This window comes from Dendropsophus ebraccatus, chromosome 5 (assembly GCF_027789765.1).
Source record: "Dendropsophus ebraccatus isolate aDenEbr1 chromosome 5, aDenEbr1.pat, whole genome shotgun sequence".
NCBI classification, from domain to species: Eukaryota; Metazoa; Chordata; class Amphibia; order Anura; family Hylidae; genus Dendropsophus; species Dendropsophus ebraccatus.
Window position 1 is genome coordinate 65,582,326 of NC_091458.1, and position 24,906 is coordinate 65,607,231.

At 41.5% G+C, this 24,906-nt stretch overlaps 1 protein-coding gene across 3 annotated transcripts; it reads left to right on the top strand.

Annotated features, from left to right (window-relative positions):
* The first annotated feature begins 5,722 nt into the window (after window positions 1-5,722).
* Window positions 5,723-24,479, top strand: LOC138792703 (retinol dehydrogenase 16-like). 3 transcript variants are annotated; one of them, XM_069970423.1, is made up of 5 exons: window positions 5,723-5,792; window positions 18,766-19,102; window positions 20,097-20,355; window positions 22,015-22,178; window positions 22,808-24,479. In XM_069970423.1, exons 2-5 carry the CDS (start codon window positions 18,790-18,792, stop codon window positions 23,023-23,025), a joined length of 954 nt encoding a protein of 317 aa, XP_069826524.1. In that variant the 5' UTR covers window positions 5,723-5,792; window positions 18,766-18,789; the 3' UTR covers window positions 23,026-24,479. The 3 variants fall into 3 exon arrangements, with proteins under 3 accessions (XP_069826524.1, XP_069826525.1, XP_069826526.1); XM_069970424.1 differs by lacking the exon at window positions 5,723-5,792 and adding an exon at window positions 14,783-14,858; XM_069970425.1 differs by lacking the exon at window positions 5,723-5,792 and adding an exon at window positions 18,360-18,429.
* Window positions 24,480-24,906: the final 427 nt, after the last annotated feature.

The window sequence follows — 24,906 nt, forward strand, 5'->3', positions numbered from 1 at the left end:
TGAACAAATAGAGAAAATGCAGGACTTTGTCTACTGTCTAAAGGAAAAGGATTCTGTTAAAGTGTCACTGTCATTTTAACTTACAAAATCTAAATCAACAGTAGATGCAAAGCAAAGCAAGTTTGTAATATACATTCATTTTGTTGTTGTTGTTATCATGCTGTAAAACAAAGCTGTACTTACCAGAAATCCAGGTCCAGTCTCCTGAAGGCAGATTTTCTGACTTGTGCTGGTTAAAAAAAAACAGACAAAACACAGGAATTCCGGCCAGTATAGAGAGTCACGGCTCAATGTGTCCATCAATCACATGACTGCCTTCTCTCTGTGAGTGCTCAGATGGCCTGGGATACACAGGACCTCCTGTTTTCTGACTGTTTCCTGTTTTTTGTCAGAAAACAGGAAGTGCTGTGGTTTCCATGATAACAAAAAAAAAATAATTAATGTAAATTGCAAACTTGTTTTAAATCACATCTACTGATGATTTAGATTTTGAAAGTTATAACGACAGTGACACTTTAATGTTGCTCCAAGAGCACAACACTGAAAGGAGTTAGAAAAGTCCAAGCTTAAGAGAAAAAACCTTGTTTCACCTGTTTACTTGCAAAAACACTAAACAAGAATGGTGCCCGAGGAAGACCACCACACAGGAAGCTGCTACTGTCCTATAGATTTATGTGGCTCACCTTAAGAAAGACCACCTGGATGTAACACATTGGACCAGATTGAAGGAACTATGAAATTAAAGATGTATTAACACCTTACAGCAGGATTTTATGGCTGCCCTTGTGCTATATTCCTCTGCACAAGATTACATGATGACAGCTGATAGTATTATTATTACCTTCTAATACAATAAACCTGAACTCTTAACTCATTAACTTAAAGTGGCTGCAGAGATTAGTCTGTGACCTTTTGCTATGTTTTACTGTTGTCTGTTTCCATGACAATTGCTTGTGCTGCAAAGCAAGCAACATGGCTACAGCAACCTAGGCAGGGTGAGTTAGTCCTCATGTTATGCAAAAGAAGAGCCCGTGGAGCCTCATTGAAGAGTCTCAAAACACAGGACTAGCCAGATATCCCTCCAGGAAGGACCCAGCCAAGGGGCAGCTCCTGTTAGGAAACCACCAAAACCACCATATTAAGTGGCCCTATAAGTCAATGTAATGACAAGGGATAAACAAAGGCTAGGTAACCATCCACATACAGCTGTTTCGGGGTGTTGCCCCTCATCAGTGTGGAGCAGGATTCTGGCTAGGTGGGAGCAATGCCTAGTAGAGCCATAAGAGAAACAGATTGCTGAACTCAGGGAGACCAGCCAAACAACAACACTGTCGGCTGGTAGTGAAAGCGCTCAATGCAGTGAAGTCCTAGGTGCATTGCCCACTGGGAAACATGAATATGCAAAATAAGAGCCCGTGGAGCCTCATTGAAGAGTCTCAAAACACAGGACTAGCCATATATCCCTCTGGGAAGGACCCAGCCAAGGGGCAGCTCCTGTTAGGAAACCACCAACAGGAGCTGCCCCTTGGCTGGGTCCTTCCCGGAGGGATATCTGGCTAGTCCTGTGTTTTGAGACTCTTCAATGAGGCTCCACAGGCTCTTCTTTTGCATATCCCGAACGATGTGCGAAATAGGCTTAAGCGATCGCAAAACAATAGCAAACCAATTTTTCCATGCAATATATCGCTCCGTCTAAACGCTGATCATTATAAAAAAAATTGTTACTTCGAAATCGTTAATCGTGCGATCGGGTGAATTATCGCTTCGTGTAAACGCAGCATTAGACAGCACAACTCGTGCTGTTCAATCAGCCCTCAGCTGTCAGCTGTGCATTACCTATTACGCAAGTAGATGGCTGGGCCGTGTAATAGGGCCCTAAGGCTATGTTCACACATAGCATTTAATGCGCGTTTAATTAGTGTTTTCTATTGCTATCTTGCAACAAATTGTGCATAAAATGCGATAAAATATTAATATTTTTGCCACAATTCCTTTGAAAAACAGCAAAAATATCGCTATTTGCCCAAAATTCATGGAAAATAGCACTAATTAACACTAATTATGTCAGGATGGTATCTCTGCAGAGCATTATGCGCCCCTCGGCTCGTGCTGTTCGGCCGAGAAGGCACTGATTTTCTTGTATCCTGTTTCTATGTTTTGTTTTGTAGTGTGTGAAGACTGGTTATTTGCTCACCTTGAGAGACACACCTGACTTTACCTGCTGAGTTCTGTCTGGCCATGTCAGGGTTAATCTGTGTTTGGGTTCTGCTGTGACTGACAGGTCTTCCTGCCAGTGGATCTGTTTTGTTCTCAGCTGTCTGTGCTTGGAGTTCAGGGGGATGGTCCAATTATGTTCTGGATCAGAACCCTGGCCTCCTATATAACTACCTCAGTCTGGGATATCTTTGCCGGATATTGAGCTTGTCTCTGCCTGGTTCTGTGTTTGCTATTATTGCTCTGTTTATTCTGACTCTGCTTTGTATTTCTGACCTTTCCTGCTTGCTGCCTGCCCCTGACCATACTGCCTGTTTTTTGACCTTGCCTTTGGATTGTGATTTTGTACTTTTGCTGCCCGATTGTTGTGACCCAGACTGTCGACCATTCTTTATTGTGTTTTGTCTGTCTGTCTTGTCCTTGTGTCCCACCTAGCCAGTGCAGGGACTGACGCCCAGTTGCTCGCCGCCATTTTAGGGCGGATTGTGGCAAATAGGTAGAGGACAGTGGGCGGGGCTGAGCTTAGGGCTCACTGTTTGTCTTGTCCTGCTGTCCGGTTCCTGACAGAATATCCGGCCTTACTTTTTTTTTTCTTTCTCTTCTCTCTCCACCTTGCTATGGACCCCATGAAAGCTCTGGTTGAGCAAATGCAAAGTCTCAACCAGCTTGTTCTGGACCTTACGCAACGGGTGCAGCAGGTAGAGTCTTTCCTGGGCCAAAATGCCATGCTATCTGCTGCTGTTCCCCCAGAACCTCCAGTGCAGCTTCCTGATAGGTTCAAGGGCGAGAGAAGGGCCTTTCGAATCTTCAGAGAGGGATGTAAGTTGTTTTTCAGACTTTGTCCCCGGTCCTCTGGGGATGAGAGCCAGAGAGTGGGCATAGTTATGTCACTCTTACAAGGACCTCCGCAGGAGTGGGCCTTTTCTTTGCCTCCAGATGCCACTGAATTGTCTTCTGTGGATCAGTTTTTCTCCGCATTGGAATTACTGTATGATGACCCTGACAGGGCAGCAGCAGCTGAGAGGCAGTTGACAGTTTTGAGACAGGGCAAGCGACCAGTGGAGGAGTATTGTGCCGAGTTCCGCCAGTGGTGCGTTCCATCCGGATGGAACGATCCTGCGCTTAGATGCAAATTTAAGCAGGGGTTGTCTGATGGCATTAAGGATGCCTGGACAGGACACCCAGATCCTTCCACCCTAAAGCAGGCCATGAATTTAGCTATTCGTATAGACCGCAGGCTCCGTGACAGACATAGGGAGAAAGTAGGCTCTGACCCTTCTAAGACCTCTGTCCCCTGCTCTGTCAAACACTCTGTTGTTATCCCTGATATACATGAGGACGAGCCCATGCAGCTGGGACAATTGGACGCCAGGACCAGGCGAGAACATCGTAGACACAACGGTCTGTGTTATTACTGTGGTGATAGTAGCCACTTCATCAGTTTCTGCCACAAGCGTCCCAAGCGGCAAGAAAACCTGCACTCAGATCATCAGCGTCCAGGTGACTCCCAGGAAGGTCACTTGGGCGCACAGGTACCCTCCGGCGAAATAAACATTGCTAGTTCTACTGTAACTGATTTGCCTGTATCTGATGCCAATTTATCATGTTCTTCTGCTTGTCCTGTCAGTAAGCCTGTTCTCCATGCCATGGACTCTTCTTCTGATGAATGGGAGTCAGATGGCAATCTTCTAAGTGAAGTTGAGTCCTGTGAGGGTCCTGAGGCCCCTCGTAAAAGGGGGGGTACTGTCAGGATGGTATCTCTGCAGAGCATTATGCGCCCCTCGGCTCGTGCTGTTCGGCCGAGAAGGCACTGATTTTCTTGTATCCTGTTTCTATGTTTTGTTTTGTAGTGTGTGAAGACTGGTTATTTGCTCACCTTGAGAGACACACCTGACTTTACCTGCTGAGTTCTGTCTGGCCATGTCAGGGTTAATCTGTGTTTGGGTTCTGCTGTGACTGACAGGTCTTCCTGCCAGTGGATCTGTTTTGTTCTCAGCTGTCTGTGCTTGGAGTTCAGGGGGATGGTCCAATTATGTTCTGGATCAGAACCCTGGCCTCCTATATAACTACCTCAGTCTGGGATATCTTTGCCGGATATTGAGCTTGTCTCTGCCTGGTTCTGTGTTTGCTATTATTGCTCTGTTTATTCTGACTCTGCTTTGTATTTCTGACCTTTCCTGCTTGCTGCCTGCCCCTGACCATACTGCCTGTTTTTTGACCTTGCCTTTGGATTGTGATTTTGTACTTTTGCTGCCCGATTGTTGTGACCCAGACTGTCGACCATTCTTTATTGTGTTTTGTCTGTCTGTCTTGTCCTTGTGTCCCACCTAGCCAGTGCAGGGACTGACGCCCAGTTGCTCGCCGCCATTTTAGGGCGGATTGTGGCAAATAGGTAGAGGACAGTGGGCGGGGCTGAGCTTAGGGCTCACTGTTTGTCTTGTCCTGCTGTCCGGTTCCTGACAAATTAAACCTGAATTAAATACTAATGGTGCGTTTACACAGACAAATTTATCTGACAAAAGCCAAAGCCAGGAATGGATTAGGAAAGAGGAGAAATCTCAGTGTTTCCTTTATGACCTGCTCCCTGTTTATAGTCTGTTCCTGGTTTTGGCTTCAAAAATCTGTTTGTGTAAACGTACCTTTAGGCTGCCATTACACAGAGAGATACAACCTAGAGAAAAAGAGGAGTGGCTGCAATAATGCCTCTGGGCTACATTTAAAAGCCAACGCCAGAATGTCGGTACATAATTTGATCAAACCATATTGCCTCATGTACCGCATGCAGGTCTTCTGAGTCCCTACACTAAAACAACACTGTGCCGGTCAGCGACCGCCAACCCCGCAAAAAAGGGCCAACAGGGGAGGGGGGGGGGCAAAGCATAGCCTTGCAACCCCACTGTCACAGGACCAAACCCCATGGGCCCCCCCCAACGGGGCTGGCGGTCGCTGACCGACGCAGTGTTGTTTTAATGTATGGAATTATGTGGGCCAGAAGACCTGCATGCGATACATGGGGCAATATTCTTTGATCAAATTATATACCAACATCCTGGCATTGTTTTTTTTAAATATAGCTGAGAAACATGCAAGCCATGGGTGTAAGGTGCAGCAACTCCTTTTTGTCTGGGTCTGTATTTTACACCAAGAGATTTATCTAACAGATTTTTTAAACCAAAGCCAGGAATAGATTTGAAAAGAGGAGAAATCTCAGTCTTTTCTTTATGACCTGTTCTCTGTTTATAGTCTGTTCCTGGCTTTGGCTTCAATAATCTGTCAGATAAACCTCTGTGTAAAGGTGTGAACATAGCCTAATACTACAACCAATTTGCAATAACAAGTAATTTAGGATTAAAATGAAGAGGAAATGGCTGAGCAGGTTTTATATGTAGACTTTTAGAAAGGACTTAAAAATAAAGTGAGTTATCCTGGTTATATCATTACACTGCAATACTTGGAGAAGTGCCAACAGTATGTTATTTCAAGGACGTAGCTAGTAATCATTTAACCAACTTTGTAATAGGGACGGCTGTTAAAATCTTTGACTCTCTAGGCTTCAGGTGAAGAGGGAAGCTTGTAAGGTAAGGAGTTGCATCCTAACTTGCTCTGAAATATAATTTCTTCTGCTGAAAATCCTCTTTTTGGCGAGGCCATGTGCACCGAACTTGTACAGTAGGGTTTGGACCTGTCTAGCTTTTATGTGCTGCTCAACAAGTTCCTTAGGATTTTTAATGTATATATAATTTAGCAAACTTGCCTGCTTCTCCCAATATGTCTGCTTTTTTTCTTCCCTTTGTTGACAGATCATTGTATAGGTTACAAACCACCATTCTAAAAACAGTGGTCTGTTTGGTGTATATATAACTATAATATAGATATATAGAGATACAGTGTAAATATACTGTATAAAATATATATAAATATGTATATAATATTATATCTATATATACACCAGCCGAACCACTTTTTGTAGAGCAGAGTGATGGTCTGTAACCTAGACAACAAGCTGTCAACAATGGGAGGAAAAGAGCAGGGTATCATTAAATGGAGGCAAGTTTTCTAAATGAATGTGTTTGGGAAAATATTACACTTGACAAGTAATGAGAATAATCTTTCAATTCTCTGTGTTATTATAGTTATGAGGATATATCACAAGTGTAGGTTTTTCATGTACAGCAATATATATACAAGAAAACAACTTTTTTTTATATTTTATCTTTTTTAACTTTTTTTTTATATTTCATCACTTTTAATGCCATTAAGGTTAGGTTCACATGTAATGGAATCGCAGCGGATTTCACAATGCAATATCCGCTGCAATTCCCCTCCTGTCACCTTCAATAGGATTACATACTGCACCTGCAGCGGGATGACAATTCCACTGCGAATGTGTAAAAGGCAGCCCCCAGTGCATGCATTATCAGGTCCGCACTCTGGCTTGCTTTAGGGGCTCCTGGCATCTGGATGTCCCACTCAGCCAATCAGTGTGCTGCCCTGCCGCAGCCACTGATTGGCTGAGCGGGACGTCCAGACACCGGAAGCTCACGAAGCAAGCTGGATGCGGGCCTGGTAATGTATGCACTGGGGGGATAAGGGGGCTGCCTTTTACACACTCGCCATTGTTATTTGGAGCACTGGGGTGGGTCTACCGCTCCCAGATCACAAATCTGGCCCACCTCCAGCCAGCCCACTCCACTGATAATGATTGGAAAGGGTGGCCTAGCCGGGGTGGATCGGTGCTCAGGGGGCAATAGACAGACTTGAGTGCTCCGAACGGACTTAATTCATGCCGGATTTAACTGCAAAGTACACAGAAACAGCGCTGAGGATGAAGGTAAGAAACTTGCCTTCCTCTTCAGTGCACCTAGCACAATAGGGAGCTGTCAGCAGGTAAGATTTGTCTAAACTGCTGATAGTTTCCCTTTAAGGGACTATTATCATGCATGTATATTTCACATTTATAATGCATTAGCATGCTCTTGTATGCTAGTATATAATGGTCTCTGTCACTATCATACATTCTATTATTAGGGCTGTGCCAAAGCTGGTTTCTGAATTTGATTACCAGTGGCTGAAGAAGTTAGATGCAGCCTTAAGGAGTCCTGGAAGACATGCATATAGAATATTACTGTATCAATGTTTTCCAGGCAGCCTTAGGGCTGCATCCAACTTCTTTATCTACCAGTAATCAAATGGCGAGAGTCTGAACTAGAGCGTGCTAGAGGTTTGCTCATGGGTGGTGTTAAGGTTAAATTTATATGTTGACCTCTCTCTATGGAGAGAAGCCAAAAACCCAGGTAAAGGATGGTTTTTTAATTATATCTAGAGTTGGAATCCTGCAGTATTACCAGCTCGTTACTTATACGTCATGGACACAGATAAGACAATGTATCATGATTATAAGCCTGGAGAAAATGGCCCAAGTTTTATTATGGTAATCACATTTTATAGACAGATAAAATATAGGGTGGTAACAAATGCTAATAAGGCATAGATGAGGCGGTGCTAGTGATTTAGATATTCAGTCATGCGCAATGGCATCTATATTAGTATTCATTATTATTATTCAAAAAGGTTAGAACAATACATTCTCTGCAATGATACTTTCACATTATTCCCACTGTAACAGACAGGCAACTTTCCTCTGAGAACGGCCTTGGACGCTGATAAACATGTCTCTGAGGGAAATAGTTCTTGAGACAAAACATTCTTTCTAGTGTCCATATCAGAAGTTTTCCAAGGTAAGAAATGGTCCAACTATAAGTTAACCCTATCAGGGACTCTCTAATGTGCTGGAGCTTCTGAGCAAGAGGCCTATATATATGTGTATTCATATAGGTACGGTGCAGGTAGGTAAAATCGTATCGCTGGCCTTATCATTCCCCCATTTGACATCCGTGGAGCATGGATATGGTTCATCACTGGTGGTTGGGTCGTAGCCGGAGGTTTTAAGGACTCTACCCTCAGTCGCAGGTTGATCAAGGGACCACAGGTGAAAACATCCTCCAAGTACTAGTACAGCATCCAACCTCCAGAAATGTCCAGGCGGCACAGATTCAAGAGAACCGATAAGAGAAAGAAAGCATAGTAACGTTAGTCTCTTATATGAGGGTGAAGCTTCTTCCTGTTTGTCGAGGTTTTATACGAGAGAAAATACACATGAACACTTTTACTGAAAAACAGATCAGTATTATGCATAAGACCACTTGGAAGAGACCCTGAAGGACTCCCATTAGTTTATGGGCATCACCATAGGATAGACAAAAATAGTACCATACGTTTTATTGAAAGTTATAGATGGCGGAACAAACTTACAGCAGATGAGGTAGGAAGATCTGCAATAACCGAAAGAAAATACTAAACAATGGGCGAGTCTGTATAGTATACATCAATATACAGCTTAGTTACAACAAAACAAATAAAAGCTTATTATCAATACCCAAACTAATATATGTATATGACAAATACCTCTCCGGATTTTATCAAAATAACCAAACCTTATTGTCTCATCACTCCTGTCCCTAAGATTTGTCCCTAATCTTGACTACAGATGTAGCCCCCTTCTCTAGGTCCCTTTACCGTAGGACTGCTTTAAAGGTAAGACAATCCTCCGTCCCGAACCTAACTAGTCTCCTGTCACTCCTACGTCTCCCTGTGACACTGAGTGATCAGACGATAAGTTCTTCACTGTATATAACAGATGTGACTCTATCACAAGGACTCTACCACTTTGGTATCATGTGGGTATTGGAAAGTCACAAAAACTAACTTTAAAAAGTTTCTGAAAATAAAAAGTTTAGATGTGAACAAATCTTATCTCATGGCAAAAGCAAAAATAAAAAGTTGATTGACACATAAACCAAAAACAGCATAACAGGTGAATGCAATAAAATCTCCACAATGTGACCTACTATGTAACCTCTAGATTCACTTATAATAACCAATTAGTGAATTCACAATCTTCAGTACCGGATTCTAAAAATTTCCACTTCTTTTTAGTCTTTTTACTTCATTTTGTACCTAGAAAACGTCTTTATGATTAGATCACACAGGACTAATGACTGGTCGCATGGTCACATCTCTTCCTGTACATAATCATATAGTATTATACATACACCAATAATATGAAGTGACTGGGCGCTTATTACCGATATAATATTTGAATTGTCTCTTGTCTGACTGAGATCATCATATATTACACATAAGATAACCACCATAGAAATAACAGCAAAGTGTAAACGATACATCACCTAAGGTTTCAAAGCCTTTTTATGAGAATAATATATATCATATGATCCTTTTTGTAATAGTAGCATTGGTATGGATCCTTTATCCTTAAACCCATCTTTTGACTGACAGGCCTCTTTACAGACACTTGGATTCTTGGCCTCAGTTATATCGCTTCTTTTAAGGCCACTAATATCACCTCAGACATTGGCTTTGTCGTCTCCCATAGTTTTGGCTGACCTGTAAAGAAGACACCAATACAGACAAGGACATACCTGTATAGGCCACCTGTGGCAGGTGGATGACGTCCACTTACATTCCCTGAAACAGGCAGGAAGATGACAGACTATGCAGACAGGCACTTTACGGTGTTACTTACAGTAGGTTATGACAGGTGTAGATAATACAGCCGTACACAACCCTCTCTGCTATATTTGTTGTCCCCTGGGCCGCCCAATGTGAGGATACTACACCACATTACACATGGCTTCCTTCTGCTGGTTTTGTCAGATAACTTACAGTGGGATACAAGGCAGGCGGCAAACACAGTTACTTACTGTCTGACTGCCATCTTTACCCAGTACCTCTTCTCCATCCGCTGGTCTCACAGCTTGTTGCTGATTGTCTCTGGAAAAGACTTAAAAACAAACAGATCCACATCTCCTCCTCCACCTGTACACTATGTACGGTTACCTCAGGAAGAGACTGGAAACATCTCCCCATTCCCTTGTACGCTTTGTACACTGTTACCTTGGGAAGAGCACAGAAACCACCGCATCACCAGCTTTATCCATCATCCATCACCCTTTTTGGCATCAGGGTTTGTCAGCGTGAACGTTGCGTCAGCCGCTCTATGGCAGCTTTTTGGTAAGCCCAGGGACCAAACAAATCTCTAATTTGCCAATTAACCCATAATGGTGGGCTTCATATAGACATCTGCACAGTTACCTTCAACCATCCTACATGTCTCAGTGATTGTCCTCACCTCCAGCTTATAGCAGGAGCGGTTTCTGCAGTGGAACGTCACTCTGCATGGCGGTCACCATATATCCTTGCGTCTTGTGTCATCCATCTTTGAAAAGTCTGAGATAATCTACAATGAAAACTTTTAAACTTTCATTAATATTTGGGCTTTCAATTACATTTTCATCTTTCACAATTTAAAATATCAAACACAATAAGTAACAAAAACATCCTTATTCAAAAATAAAAAATTTGTACGGTGTTTAAAAAAATTTAAAACATCAAAATTGGCTACTCCATCAAAATGGGCTGCTCCCATTTCCATTCACCTCTATCCCCTCCCCCATTTGAATCTACATCAATAGGCAACAGAGATGCTGGATTCAATGCACTTAGCACAAGATATATATATATTGGGGGGGCATAAGGCGTGCAGACTGGAGCCATGGACATGGGTTTGGTTTTTACTAGGGATAAAAGTACATATATATTCATGAGCTAAGTTTGCTATAATCATCACAAAACTGTTAACCCTAAAAATAAAAACATTAAAAAAATAATTAAACATTGTACACTCGTCCCATATTAACCTTCTTTTGATAAAAAAAAATTAAATAAATCCACTGAAATGAATATTCCTTCAATACGCTGCTCTTATCAGTAAGCAGAACGCTCTGAGCTTCACTTCTAACCTTGAGCAGTGAGCAGTAAAATCATAGATACAAGAGTTAAAACTTCTTGGAAGTTTTTATTTTATTTTTTTTCTAACATCCTTGAAGTTACAGAAGATATCAGCGCTGTGCTCTTATGCACCAGACTGAAACCTTGGACAGTGGCACACATACTTATAACTTAGTAGGAAAAAAAAAAAAATTTGCGTAGAACTTATTAGGATAGATGTGTACACATATGTACACATATATATATATAAACACTTGTTAAATAAAGTTACATAGAAATATATATATTTTACTGTAGTAAACTACTTCTTCTTTGAAATATCATACGTTGGGGACACACACTTAAAGAAAATCTGCTTACAATATATATTGGGATACATATATATACTTTTTAAATAAATGTGTAAGTTACAGTAATAAGTTACTACAGGCTCCTTATACCATTGGGTTCTTAATAAGTGCACAAAATTCTGCGTTTGATCTTTACCAATTATCACTTTTCTCTTGACATTCCTAATAAAACGTACTTTTTCTCTCTGACTCCTACTGACACTTCCGTATAACAATCTTATACACTAACAGGTCTACTAGACCCAGCTCCTTCAAACAGTCTCATTGCTTTTCCCTCCAACAAACCTTTGTCTAACTTTCTTCACCATCAGGTAATAATATTCATTAATAAATGTGCAAAACAGTTGTTAGACTCTATCGGAGAGTCCTGTGCCCGCCCCCTCAGTGACACTAAGCAGTATGGGCGGAGGACAGAAATGCCAGGAGTTAAAATGGCCACCGGACTAGATAACCGGATATAAGGGTGTTGGCTTAGGGCATGGTTTTGAGACGTCACAATTATAATGGAGACGTGGATGATATGGGGAGTGGTTGGCTTTCAGTCGCCATCTTTGAGGGCTGATTACAGAAAAGTGGTGTACACAAATAAGCAAATGTTCCACGGTCGGGACAACAGAAAATGATCAACATTTTTTTAACACGTAACATACTTCTAAAGGGGAACACCAGCTTAGTAAGACTGGCTGAAATACAGTATAATGTAGGAGCGTACATTACATTACACTAACAGCTCTGATTCTTTTTTTTTTTTTTCCTAATGCTGCTTGCATGTGATCTGCAGCCCTCAGAGCTGGTTGATGGCCTTGTACAAAACATAACAAATAACACACATTATGTACTTTGTATGCTGCTTCACTACGCAGCATTAATTAACCTCTTCAGCTCTCTCAGTACTGTATCTAGCAATGAGCTGGACTGTTCTCCTTATCTAGATATTGTTGGTCACCGGCACATGACATGTCCACCCAGCTGGACCTGTGCTTCCCACCCATTATCCTAAATGTTTTCCTTCTGTCTGACCCTCTGGCTCTCATCTATCTACTCCACACCCTCCCCTCTTAGAACTCTAATCCTTGATTCCCCCTTAGGGATAGTACTTCGATTAACCCCTAAGATTCCTGGAAATTTCAAGGACCCATTTGCCCTGCATGTTACATGTAGGTCTAGTTACCTACCCACAAGGCAAAAATAAGTGTGCACAGGAGTGTAAGGGGTTTCCCAGGTGTTGGTAAGAGAGCCAGAGGTTGGTGGGGCTAAGGCATGTATCTGCCTTCATATCAAGCCTCCTAAAGATCTGTTCTAGATCTTGCACTGCATCTTTACATGCCCATCGCTATCTTCCTTAGCTTCACATCAGCTTCACATAAACTTCTTGTGGAGACTGGGGATCCCTTTTTTTAGAGAATAACTGTCTCATCCTTGCTCAGCTAATCCCTAGGTAGCGTATTGGGGAACGAAACCTAAACCTTAGGTTTTAACAAGCACAGCCGCTATAGGCCCAGCCGTCACAGTGACACACTATGGCGACGCACTACAGCAACCTTGCTATAGGCCCAGCCGTCACAGTGACACACTATGGCGACGCACTACAGCAACCTACTGTCCCTCGTTGCTAATTCCTCCTAGGGGGCAAGGGGGTAAGTCACAGATCTTCTGACCTGCTCTCTACCACAGTACAAGCACAAATAATGGGATCAATACAAGTATTGTTCCCGCTGCTCGAGACAGATATCACTTATCAGGAACCCGTTCACTCCAAAAGTTATGTGCCTGCTGTCTGTGACCTCGCAGCTGTTCTCGATGCCATGCTGTATTACAAGGGTTAAGAATTAATCACAGCCTCCCCGTAAGGACGCAGAAGTGAATAAGTTCGGCAATCCCTTTCCTTAATTCAGCATAAATACAGCAACAGCTTATCTCAATCACACAACAGTTTGCGACGGCAATGCAGCACTTTAACCTTGTCCTATCCTGGGTTACAGAGTTCTTTGTCTAACAAATAGACTCAGCTTTACAAACATATATAGAGAACACAGGTGTGACGGGAATCTGATTAGATCCGTTCCCCTGAGGCGCAGATAGTACGTAAGAAAGGAAAGTCTTTCTTACCTGGCCAGTTATATCTGCGCGTCCGATGACGGATAAATCACCACATCCCGTCAGTCTGCGTTCTAGTTTGCAAGCGGCTGAGTCCCTGCCAAGGGCGCCAAATGTTAAGGTTAAATTTATATGTTGACCTCTCTCTAGAGAAGCCAAAAACCCAGGTAAAGGATGGTTTTTTAATTATATCTAGAGTTGGAATCCTGCAGTATTACCAGCTCGTTACTTATACGTCATGGACACAGATAAGACAATGTATCATGATTATAAGCCTGGAGAAAATGGCCCAAGTTTTATTATGGTAATCACATTTTATAGACAGATAAAATATAGGGTGGTAACAAATGCTAATAAGGCATAGATGAGGCGGTGCTAGTGATTTAGATATTCAGTCATGCGCAATGGCATCTAGATTAGTATTCATTATTATTATTCAAAAAGGTTAGAACAATACATTCTCTGCAATGATACTTTCACATTATTCCCACTGTAACAGACAGGCAACTTTCCTCTGAGAACGGCCTTGGACGCTGATAAACATGTCTCTGAGGGAAATAGTTCTTGAGACAAAACATTCTTTCTAGTGTCCATATCAGAAGTTTTCCAAGGTAAGAAATGGTCCAACTATAAGTTAACCCTATCAGGGACTCTCTAATGTGCTGGAGCTTCTGAGCAAGAGGCCTATATATATGTGTATTCATATAGGTACGGTGCAGGTAGGTAAAATCGTATCGCTGGCCTTATCAGTGGGTATAATATGCATTGCATAAGGCAGCATTTAGAAATGCAGAACATTGTCATCATTAAAAGACGACCTTGCTTATCTGGTCCTACCTTATATTATTTCCGTTATTGTTACCTTATTACAGCCGCAAGTCCTGGCTTGATCATGGCTCCGAAGATTAAAACCAACAGCTTGTGTCATAGTTGGGTCAGAAACTGCAGTCTTAATACAGACATTAAAAGGGGGCTACCTTATGCCATATTGTCCCTCCATGCTTGAAGGAGAGAATACCTTTGTAATACATTGCATGATGCTACATGCTACATTTTTTAAAGAGAAAAAAATATAAACATTAATATTATAAAATTAGAGGTATATGGAGGTACGGGAAGGGCTTCTAGTTCTCTAAGTGCTTTACTATAAAACCATGTGCAATAGAGCCTAATTATGACCTAAATACTGATTTGTTCTGTGCTGCTCTCCTGAGAACAAATACTTTCTCCTCCTGTTTCCTCCTCCCATCCCTCCCTCCTAGAGGGCCCCAGCCCCTGCCTCCTACAGCAGCCTGACAGAAAGCTACTTGCAGACAGTGAGGTAGTAAGGTAAGACTTAGTGCTGGGCTCATGCCGAATGAATGAGGGAAGGACAAAGGTGAGAGTGTGCTGACTGAAAGACACTACACTGAAAATTACTTGATCAGATATGGCGAATATAGAAGAAAAGCTTTCCCAGGAAAATGATTACACTAAAAAATAACTGCTAAGTTTCTTAGGGCTTTTCCTGTTTTTATCATCTCATATCATTGACAGTTCTGTTTTCATTTCTATTCTTACCTTTCTTAGAGAAGTTTGTCTTCTCACTTATATATTTTTCTATATTTTACTCTACTTTGAGCTGGGTTTTTTTACACCCAGTGCGGGTATGATAACTAGAATGTTTTCATGCTTAGTTTGCAAAACATAGCTGACTATGGAAGACTTTACTTTGTGGAGAAGCTTCGGTTCTATAGGCATGTCTAGGTCACGGGTGTTTAGGGAGGAGCAGCACAGAAAAAAAAAAAGTTATGAATATTTTGACGTAGCTACTGCCACCATGCTGTGGCCTAGAGAAAATAATCAATTTCTCCCTTTATTTGAAGCCTCATAGGTCAGAAATGATGTACATTTCACCTGTAGATTTGCAGCCATAGCATGTCCATTATGTTGTGAATTTGTTATTGATTTCTCCACTTTCTGTGCACGTAACTTTTTGCTGCATATTTGGTACAAATTAAAAAAAAATCTGATGCATGTGGAATCCCCCTAATGAGTATTCAATCCAAATGCCCAGGTGGCGGGGTTACTAGGTAGATTGGTGTTGTTGTGTCAGCTCAGCCAAAGATGGTATTGTTGTGACACCAGTGCTTGTCCAGCACACAGGTGTGATGTTGGTACCTGCTTTGTTTATGTGGCTGGCTGTGTTCCCCAAATGGTTGGTGACCTTCTGGGTTTGTGTGGGTCCCTTGGGCTCTTGTCCCGGTAGTCCTGAGTGGCAATTGACCCACCCATATTATCTATACTGCCACCCACAGAAAGGGGGAAAATAACCCAAGTTGTGCGGTTTGCATGTATGGGTGCTGGTGCGTATGAAGTATGACAGAGCTCCAGTGTTGTAAAAATAGAACAGTTTTACTGTAAAGTCTTTAAGCAATAAAATACACTTTGGTAGAATAGATAAATCTTGGACACATACTCTTAATACTGAACTAGTTGTGCTTAAGGAGGTGCTTGGAGAAGTAGCGTAGCAGAGAGGTAGTTGTAGCGGTGCTTGGAGAGTGTAGAAGAGGAGATGAGTTTGTTGAAGGAGCCCCAACCCAGTGTAGCAATGTACTTTACCGCAACTTGAAGAGATTTGCTTATAGTAGTTGTGTTTAGACTGTGTCTGACCATCTTGTGCCCTATAGTGTCGAGTCCTGTCAGGGTACTTCAAGCCCCAGCTGTGGTTATCTGGGCTTAGCTAAATGTCTGGAGGTGTCCCAGTTACCTGCACTGCGAAATAAGATACGTAGACCTTCTTTACAGTAGTTTTGTCCTATCCAGGCTAATTCCTCTTGTACTAAGGATACTGCCCTGCGCTTTTTAGATGTGTTCTCTGCATGGTTTAGGTTGTTCCTGGACTCCTCTCCCTTATTAAAGTGCTTAGCACTACATTTATGTTATGTTCTGCCGGATGAGTGAAGGTCTAACTAATGGAACCCGAACTGACTGTTCCTTGTTTTCATTTTACCAATATTGAATTGAACAGGTCATATAGCATGGCACTGACTGGACACAGGTAGAGTACACTATAACATTCAATGAGTTAATCTTCTCTGTTTATTTTTTCTTCATCTGGTCCAAACCACCATGACTTCTTCCAGCTACATCTCATCTCTGCAAAGTTTGACACCCAGACATCTTTGACAACCTCCTCATACTACCACACACTCATAATTGTCAACAGTCCTAATTTTGCTGCGACTGTACGTTTTGAGGCTGGGTTCACACACAGTATATTTCAGGCAGTATTTGGTCCTCATGTCAGGTCCTCATAGCAACCAAAACCGGAAGTGGATTGAAAGCACAGAAAGGCTCTGTTCACACAATGGTGAAATTGAGTGGATGGCCACCATATAACGGTAAATAACTGCCATTGTTTCAATACCAAAGCCGGTGTTTTAAAATAACAGCAAATATTTGCCATTAAATGATGGCCATCCACTTATTTACAACATTATGTTAACAGAGCCTTTCTGTGTTTTCAATCCACTCCTGGTTTTGGTTGCTATGAGGACCTGACATGAGGACCAAATACTGCCTGAAATATACTGTGTGTGAACCCAGCCTAAAGGGTTATACCAAGCAAATGAATTTTATGATATGTCCCAGCAAGCCCTGCCCTTGTGATGACAAGCCCCACCCCCTATGCTGCCCATGAGTGGGATATTGACTCTGTCACAGGCCCTAGGAGGAAAAGGGCTGTAGAGCAGGTGGAATATTAACTCTAATATTACTGACAGAGGTAACTCAGCTTTCACAGCATCTTCTATTGTACTCAATATAATGGAAGTCACCCAGCTTTTCCAGTATTTTGTAGTCAGGGTAATGGAGGTCACCCAGTTTTCCCAGCATCTTGTATTATACTCAATATGATGGAGTTCACCCAGCTTTCCAGCATCTTGTAGTCCGTGTAATGGAGGTCACCCAGCTCTCCCAGCCTCTTTCACTGAGTATGATGGAGGTCATCCATCTTTCCCAGCATCTTGTACTCAGCATGATGGAGGTCACCCAGCTTTCCCAGCATCTTGTAGTCAGTATAATGGAGGTCACAAAGCTTTTCCAGCATCATGTACTCATGTGTATGGTCTTAACTGTAAGATCCATACAATGAGGACAATATAGGAAAAATTCTGAAAAAGGACAAACACATCCCGGCAAAACACACCCACACTAGACTACGTCCACAATAAGCCACACCCCTTGTTGCCAAAGCCTAAGTGTCCCTTGAAAAATTGAAATATTGACCACTATGCACACTGCACCCCCTGAATATAATACTGCCTCACATTGAGCCCCCTAAAAACAACAGCCCCTCACATTGTGCCCCCTGAATATGCTGCTGCCCCAAAAAACAATACTGCTACAGACTGTATCCCCTGGAAACAACATCCTGCTCCCCTGAAATTCATTATAATACACAGTGTCCCCTGAAATACCTTATAGTATACACCATGCCCCATGAAATTCTTTTTTCATGTTTCAGGACACTGTACATGGCAGTGGGTTAAACTGTATAAAATCAAGTACAATATACACTGCCCCCACCCATATTATAATTTAATATTGAGGGGTTAAAATGTATAAAATCAAGCACAATATATATAATGATGATAATCCTGCAGATTTTGTATAAAAAGGTCATCGTAAACTTCACATGAGTGGATTCAACAAGCATTTTTGCCAGGTTTCTGGTACAAGAAAAAAGTTGCACATTTTTTCACAATACCCAGTTTGCAACTTCCTGGCAGATTTACTGTCACTGTGGTGCACCCCCCACCCCCGCCGGTGACTAACTGAGCGGCATTGTCTTGGCATCAGGAAGCGGAGTGCAGTGGAGACTGGGTGCAGAGATAACAGGCTGCGAGGTGTGTAAGAGGTAAGAACAGGCCTTTTAATTGTTATGCAGCCTGGGCATATTGTTCTACAATATTCTGCACATTTTTACATTATTTGGGTATTATTATATTTTGGAATTAGTTTCATATATATTGTACTTCATGCATTCCATCCATGTGAAAACTGGTCTAGCGCAGTTACGGTTGATAAACATATGATAATAGTGTGAGCAGAGCCTTATACAAGAAATATTTTCTCCTTTTCATGTATTCCCTTCCTACTAATCAGGTTCTTTATCAGCTGAAAGCCACCTTGTACTATTGAAATAGATATGTAAGAAAACAGAAAAAGTTTCAATCTCTGTGTTCTATTTTAGTGACACATTACTATTGCATCCATTATGTGGATTCCTCTGCTGGTTCTGGTGGGTTTGCTCTACCTATACAGACGATACAGACATGGTTTGATTCTGGAGAATCTCACAGACAAATATGTCTTCATTACTGGATGTGATTCTGGATTTGGGAACCTGCTTGCACGGAATCTGGACAAACGTGGAATGAGGGTTTTGGCTGCTTGTCTGACAGAGAAAGGAGCTGAAAACCTAAAGAAGGAGACATCAAGCAGACTGAGCACAGTCATTTTGGATGTTACCAAAACCCAGAGTGTTAAGGAAGCTGTCAAGTGGGCATCTGCAATTGTTGGCGACAAAGGTTAGAGTTTAGTAATCTTGTTCAGTTTAAGATGTGACTTGTAGAATAATATCATTACTTTAAAGCGAAAGTGCCATCAGGTACATTCGCTTTAAGTGTTGCACATGAATAGAACGGCACTGGCGCAGGGAAGCTGATGCTACTTGCAATAGCATAACATAGATCAGTGTTATCAGCGATCTGTGTACACAGCCTGCCTGCACAGATGGACGATCCGACAGAACGGAGGCAAGTGGCTTACCCCCACCCGTCGGTACAAGCATGGCTGCGGTGGTCCCGATCAGTTAGTGACAGGTGCTTAACCTGTTACTGACTTTGTTAAACGCTGCGATCGCTGTGCCGCTGTTTAGAGGGTTAATGAAAGGCAGCTGCGGGATAGCAGCTACCTGTCACTATCCTTGGCTCCTGGGACACTGCAGCAGTTCCGCACACATTAAAACCCTGTGACACTTGCAGGTTGCTGCAGCACTTTTCAGTTTTTGTATGTCAGAGAGACATGTCAAAAGTTTTGATCGGTCAGGGCCTGAGTGTTCAGGGATTAGAGAAATTAGTCGGGAGAGGACCACACCGCCACACAGTCTTATTGCCGGTCTGTGTCTGTAAAGAGACGTGCCCCATAGATAATGCAGTCCATCTCTTCACGTGACACAGACCTGGGAGAGAAATATGCTGAGCGCCACTTCTCTTGGCTCATTCACCCAATCATAGATAATGATAAACAAAAAGGTTTATGCATTTGGGGCCTGACCCTTTGCTAAATCTATGATCTGCATTTAGCACAGACCTTTGATTTTACATATGCATCCTGTGCTATCCAGAAAGCTGCTTTGTACATCATATTTTCTTGCACCAACAATTCTTTTAGGGAACTGGCATTATATCAAAGGTGACATCAAAACAACATTTTCTGAACAGAGAGCTCCTATTATGAAAGGACAGCATAGGTCTGATACAAGTATGTATAGCTATAATCATATTTTCTTTTTAACCACAGGAGTTTGGGGCCTAGTAAACAATGCTGGAATCAGTGTTCCGAGTAGTGCTACTGAATGGATGACAAAAGAGGATTTTTTTAAAACCATAGATGTAAACATAATGGGAGTTGTAGATGTGACAATCCATTTGTTACCCTTGATCCGGAAAGCTCGGGGACGAGTGGTCAATGTATCCAGTATAGCAGGAAGACTAACAGTATGTCCAGGAGGATATTGCATTTCTAAGTATGGAGTAGAAACCTTTTCAGACAATCTAAGGTTAGTGCAACCAACTACATTGCTTTACTTTCTACTTTAAGCCCATTCACACATATAGGATTTGCTAAACATTTGAAGTTGCAGATTTTATGCTGCAGATATCAATGTAACTAAATGATGGAACACAGCATTAAATACGTGGCATTGCAGCGGAAGAGGATGTGGATCCACTGGTAAAAGCCTCACTAGGGGGGAAAGTCTAAGGGGCCACTTGTTTCAACAGATTGGTTTGCCTGCGGTGGCAGGAAAGGTGCAGAAAGTACAATGTAGACAGGGCGCAGCAAGGAACAGCAGCAGAGAATAGTGCAATGCATAGAAACGGCAGGAACAGGGGCAGAAAACAGTCAAGAACATGGGCAGAAAATACAGACACAGCTCCAACAGGGAGAGAAGGCAAGTTAAGAGTTATTTATACACCTGTGCTGCTAAGTAGCAGCCAATTAAAGGCGCCTATAAACTTCATTGAGCGCCCTAGGGGCCGGAGATGCACATGCTGGTCAAGAGAACACAGAGCAGTAGCGGGGATCGGTGAGAAGTCTTGTGGAGGGGCCAGGCTGCATCTTCACATCAGGGACGTGGTGTGTGCCACAGCACTAGGAGGAGAGGAACAGGGACGGCCACAGCCTGTGGTACGAGCCACAACCGCATGCATGACACGCATCAAATCTGCAGCAGATCCTGAACCAGATGCTGAACATGTGAATGGACCCTTGAAGATTTTTTCTTATGATTATTTTAGGTAGTACTTGTGTATCTATAAAGCTTTCTAATATGCTTTCTCATTCAAAAGTGGCATCTTGATTAACTTCCAGCTGTCTTTACTCTGTTCTCCTGGCTGCAGACTCTCTGTAAAGGCCCTATTACACAAAACGATTATCGGCCGTATTCGGACGATAATCGTCTTATGTATTAGAAGGCAATGATCAGCCGACATGAACGACATTAACATGTTGAAAGGCAAACAACTAATATTGCAACGATCTGCTGCCGTCGCTCCATGGAACAGGAGCGGCGGCAACAGACTGCTGCTATCTGCTATGGGCTGCCCGAACGATCTAACGATCCTGATAAAATATTAAGGCAGTAGTAAACTACACCAAAGTATGAGCAAACAACACACCATAAAGAGTTTGCCCACAAGTATGTAATAAAAGGAATATGAGTTGTAAAGACCTATATTATGAAGGTTATGCAGAAATGCCATAAGTATCCCCTAGATGCAGGTCCTACCTCTAGGACCCACACCTGTCTTCAGACTGAGGGCTCTATGGCCTGGAGGTGATCTGGATGCTGAAGCAGGCAAGTTACATAATTTTAGTCATTTGCTCAATGACTAAAATGGGAATTGCAGAAATGGAGTAGCACACAAGTTATGCTGTATACCTACCTCCCAGAGTTAAATAACATAGTTCACTGGGTCATATTGTTTTTGCAACTGGCATGGAAGTTGATGGAGTTAGGCATACTGCATAACTCACTGGCTTCGGCTGTTGTCAGGATCCCGACCACCTCCAGCCACTGCTCATAGGTTTGAGGGAACCAGGGGACCCTTAAATGGAACATAGATGCGGGTCCCGAGGTGGGATGTATCTGAAACTTGGTTTTGAGAATATGAAATAGTTTTCAATATACTTTTTCTGTTACATGTGTATTTCACAGACGTGAAATGAAACCATTTGGGGTAAAGGTATCTATAATTGAACCTGGCTTTTTTAATACACAAATTACAAGTAAGGAATTGTTGAGAAAATGTTCAGAAGACTGCTGGAACAGAACTTCAGAGGAAGTCAAAAAAAGCTATGGAGAGAACTTTTTTCAACAGTGTGAGTATTTAAAATATGTTCTTTATGTACTGTAAGTATGTATATGTAATATTAATTTGATCAATTAAAGGGTTTTTTCACTATTGGTCTTTTCCATCTAATACTAGATAGTGATATTACATTGTTAGGTAAGACTGTCCCAAGTATCTTTTCACCTTTTAAGCGCCTACTTCCACCATGTTACTTTCTACTAGGAGGTTGCATTAGACAGGCCAACCCACGGGGTAAGTGAAAGCTGATCTGATAGATTGGCGCTCTCTTACCGAACCTATTACATGGGTCGATAATTGTGCAACCAGGGCTGCACAGACATCATTAGCTTTACAGAATATGAAAAACATTTAAAAAATTGCCATAGCCACTGCAACCCGCTCTGCTAATCACTGCCTGCGGCACTCTCCTGTCTCAGTCAGTGATTGGCTGAGTGGGCTGTCACCCCTTTCCTATGTCGCCACTAGGTCTTTTCAATAAGAAATATTACCCTACTGAGCATTTGACAGTGAGGACATTAGTATAGAACAGGGATGGGGAACATGCGGCCCTCCAGCTGTTGCTAATCTACAATTCCCATCATGCCAAAAAAAAAACGGGCTGAATTAACAATCTTTCTTTTTATATTTTTTATATAGGTGTAGGCTCTCTGGACAAACTACCAGCAATGTGTAATAAAGACCTGTCTCTGGTCACCAACTGTATGGAGCACGCTCTGACTGCTATGTACCCCTGGACACGATACGCTGTAGGATGGGATTCCAAACTGATCTATTTGCCACTTTCCTATTTACCTACAGTGGTGTCTGACTATATATTAACAATCGGACAACCCAGACCAGCAGAAGCTATCTGATGATTCTTCTAAAACCCCATTGGCTTCATAGATAAATACATTCTGATATCGCCAGTTGAAAATTAAACTTTCAAGTTTGTATAGTTCAAGTTTGAGTAGTGAGAACTGCTCATACTGTTTCTGTTTACACCTGCATTCATTTTTGTTCTCCTGTTCAGTCAGGAACACAAAAATAGAGATGAAAGCATTTCTATGAATATAATCTACAAAGATAAGTATAGTCAGATAATAAAAGAATAGTAGCCTGCAAGGACTGAATTCACATACTGTAAAATGAAAACAAAAACAGCTGTAGAAAAGGTAAAAAGCAGCCTTTTTTTTCAAATACAGTACTGTGTTCTGGAAAAGTCTATGGAAAAGCAGCCATCAGTGCATCAATGTTGGAATTACATCGTTTTTTATACAATATGCGCACTAACAACTGCTTTTTCATAGACTTCAAGCACGTCATTAAAAAAAAGGCTGTTTATTTTTTTATGCTGGCTTCACATTTTTATAGAAATGACACAGATGCTATTGTGAAGAAAAAATTAAAATCGCACATGTAAGTCTCTTTAAAGTGTTCAGATATCAATGTCTTTTACACTAGACCAGAAACGAAACTTGCTTGTAAATCTGTACATGAAAAAGTCCAAATAATGCCTTATCCACATGTTGCATGTTCTACAATAAAAGACTGTGTGTCAGGAAATGGTGGGACAGATCTGGTGTAAGCATTAAAATGACACAATACCGATGCTGTGAAATAAAATATTTCATTGTTTTGCAACTTAACTGTACGTTTCTAAGAAAACAGCATCCAAAAAGCTATATATATATATATATATATATATATATATATATATATATATATTGGTTCAAAAGTAGGTGGACAGTATGTGTAATAGGGTTATGAAGGGATGAAGGTGGAAAGTTATCAAACATGGTGTAAAGTGAAACTGTCTCAGTTGCCCCTAGCAACCAATCAGATTTCAACTTTCATTCCTTAATTAATTAATGACCTTTATTTCCAACAAGATGGGGCCCTCCACATTATTCAAGAGTAGTCCGCAAGTATCTTGATGAAACATTTCCTAATAAATGGATTGACCAAAGAGGCACACTTGATTGGCCAGCACGTTCACTAGACTTGACCCCAATGTATTTTTCCTTTTGGTGTGTAATCAAGGACAAAGGTTATAGTCGAAAAACAAAAAGTCAGTGATTTGAAAAATTACATAACGGATACATTTTAAAAAATTAATACCCATAGAGACTTGTGCAAAAATGTTTCTCAAAGCGTAAGAGGCAGACTTAAGAATTGTGATGGAAAGCAATGTAAGCACCTACATTGATAAAATTTAAGGGCTTTTGTATTATTATTCAAAATAAAATTTATTTGACAATGTTATGCTTGTGTTAGTAAATATAATTGTATGTATAAATCAAAATAAATATTATTTTCTGTCAATCTACTTTTGGACCACCCTGTATATATGAATGAATAGTTTTGCCTGTCATACATGCTTTATTTCATAGGTTTTCATATTGGTTATGCTCTTCATTACATTAGTTTTCATTACAATAGTTCACAATACCTCATTGAATAATAAGTTGTCAATTCTATAAAATTTCCCAAAGCTACTACAATGAAAATTATACGGTATGTCCAAGGCTCAAGTGTGTTACATAACCCCAATGTGAAATTTGTAACAAGAACCCTGAACTATTATGTAAAGGTAATAGAGACCAATCTATTTAATCAATGACAATGTGTAGTAACACTGAAAGATTCAAGTTCTCTCCTGGATGATAATGAAGAGAAAGCAGAAATTTAATCAACTGCATCCTGAAGGAGATGGAACAGCCCTCTGCAGGTCTTTTTGTAGTAACCCAGGGTTT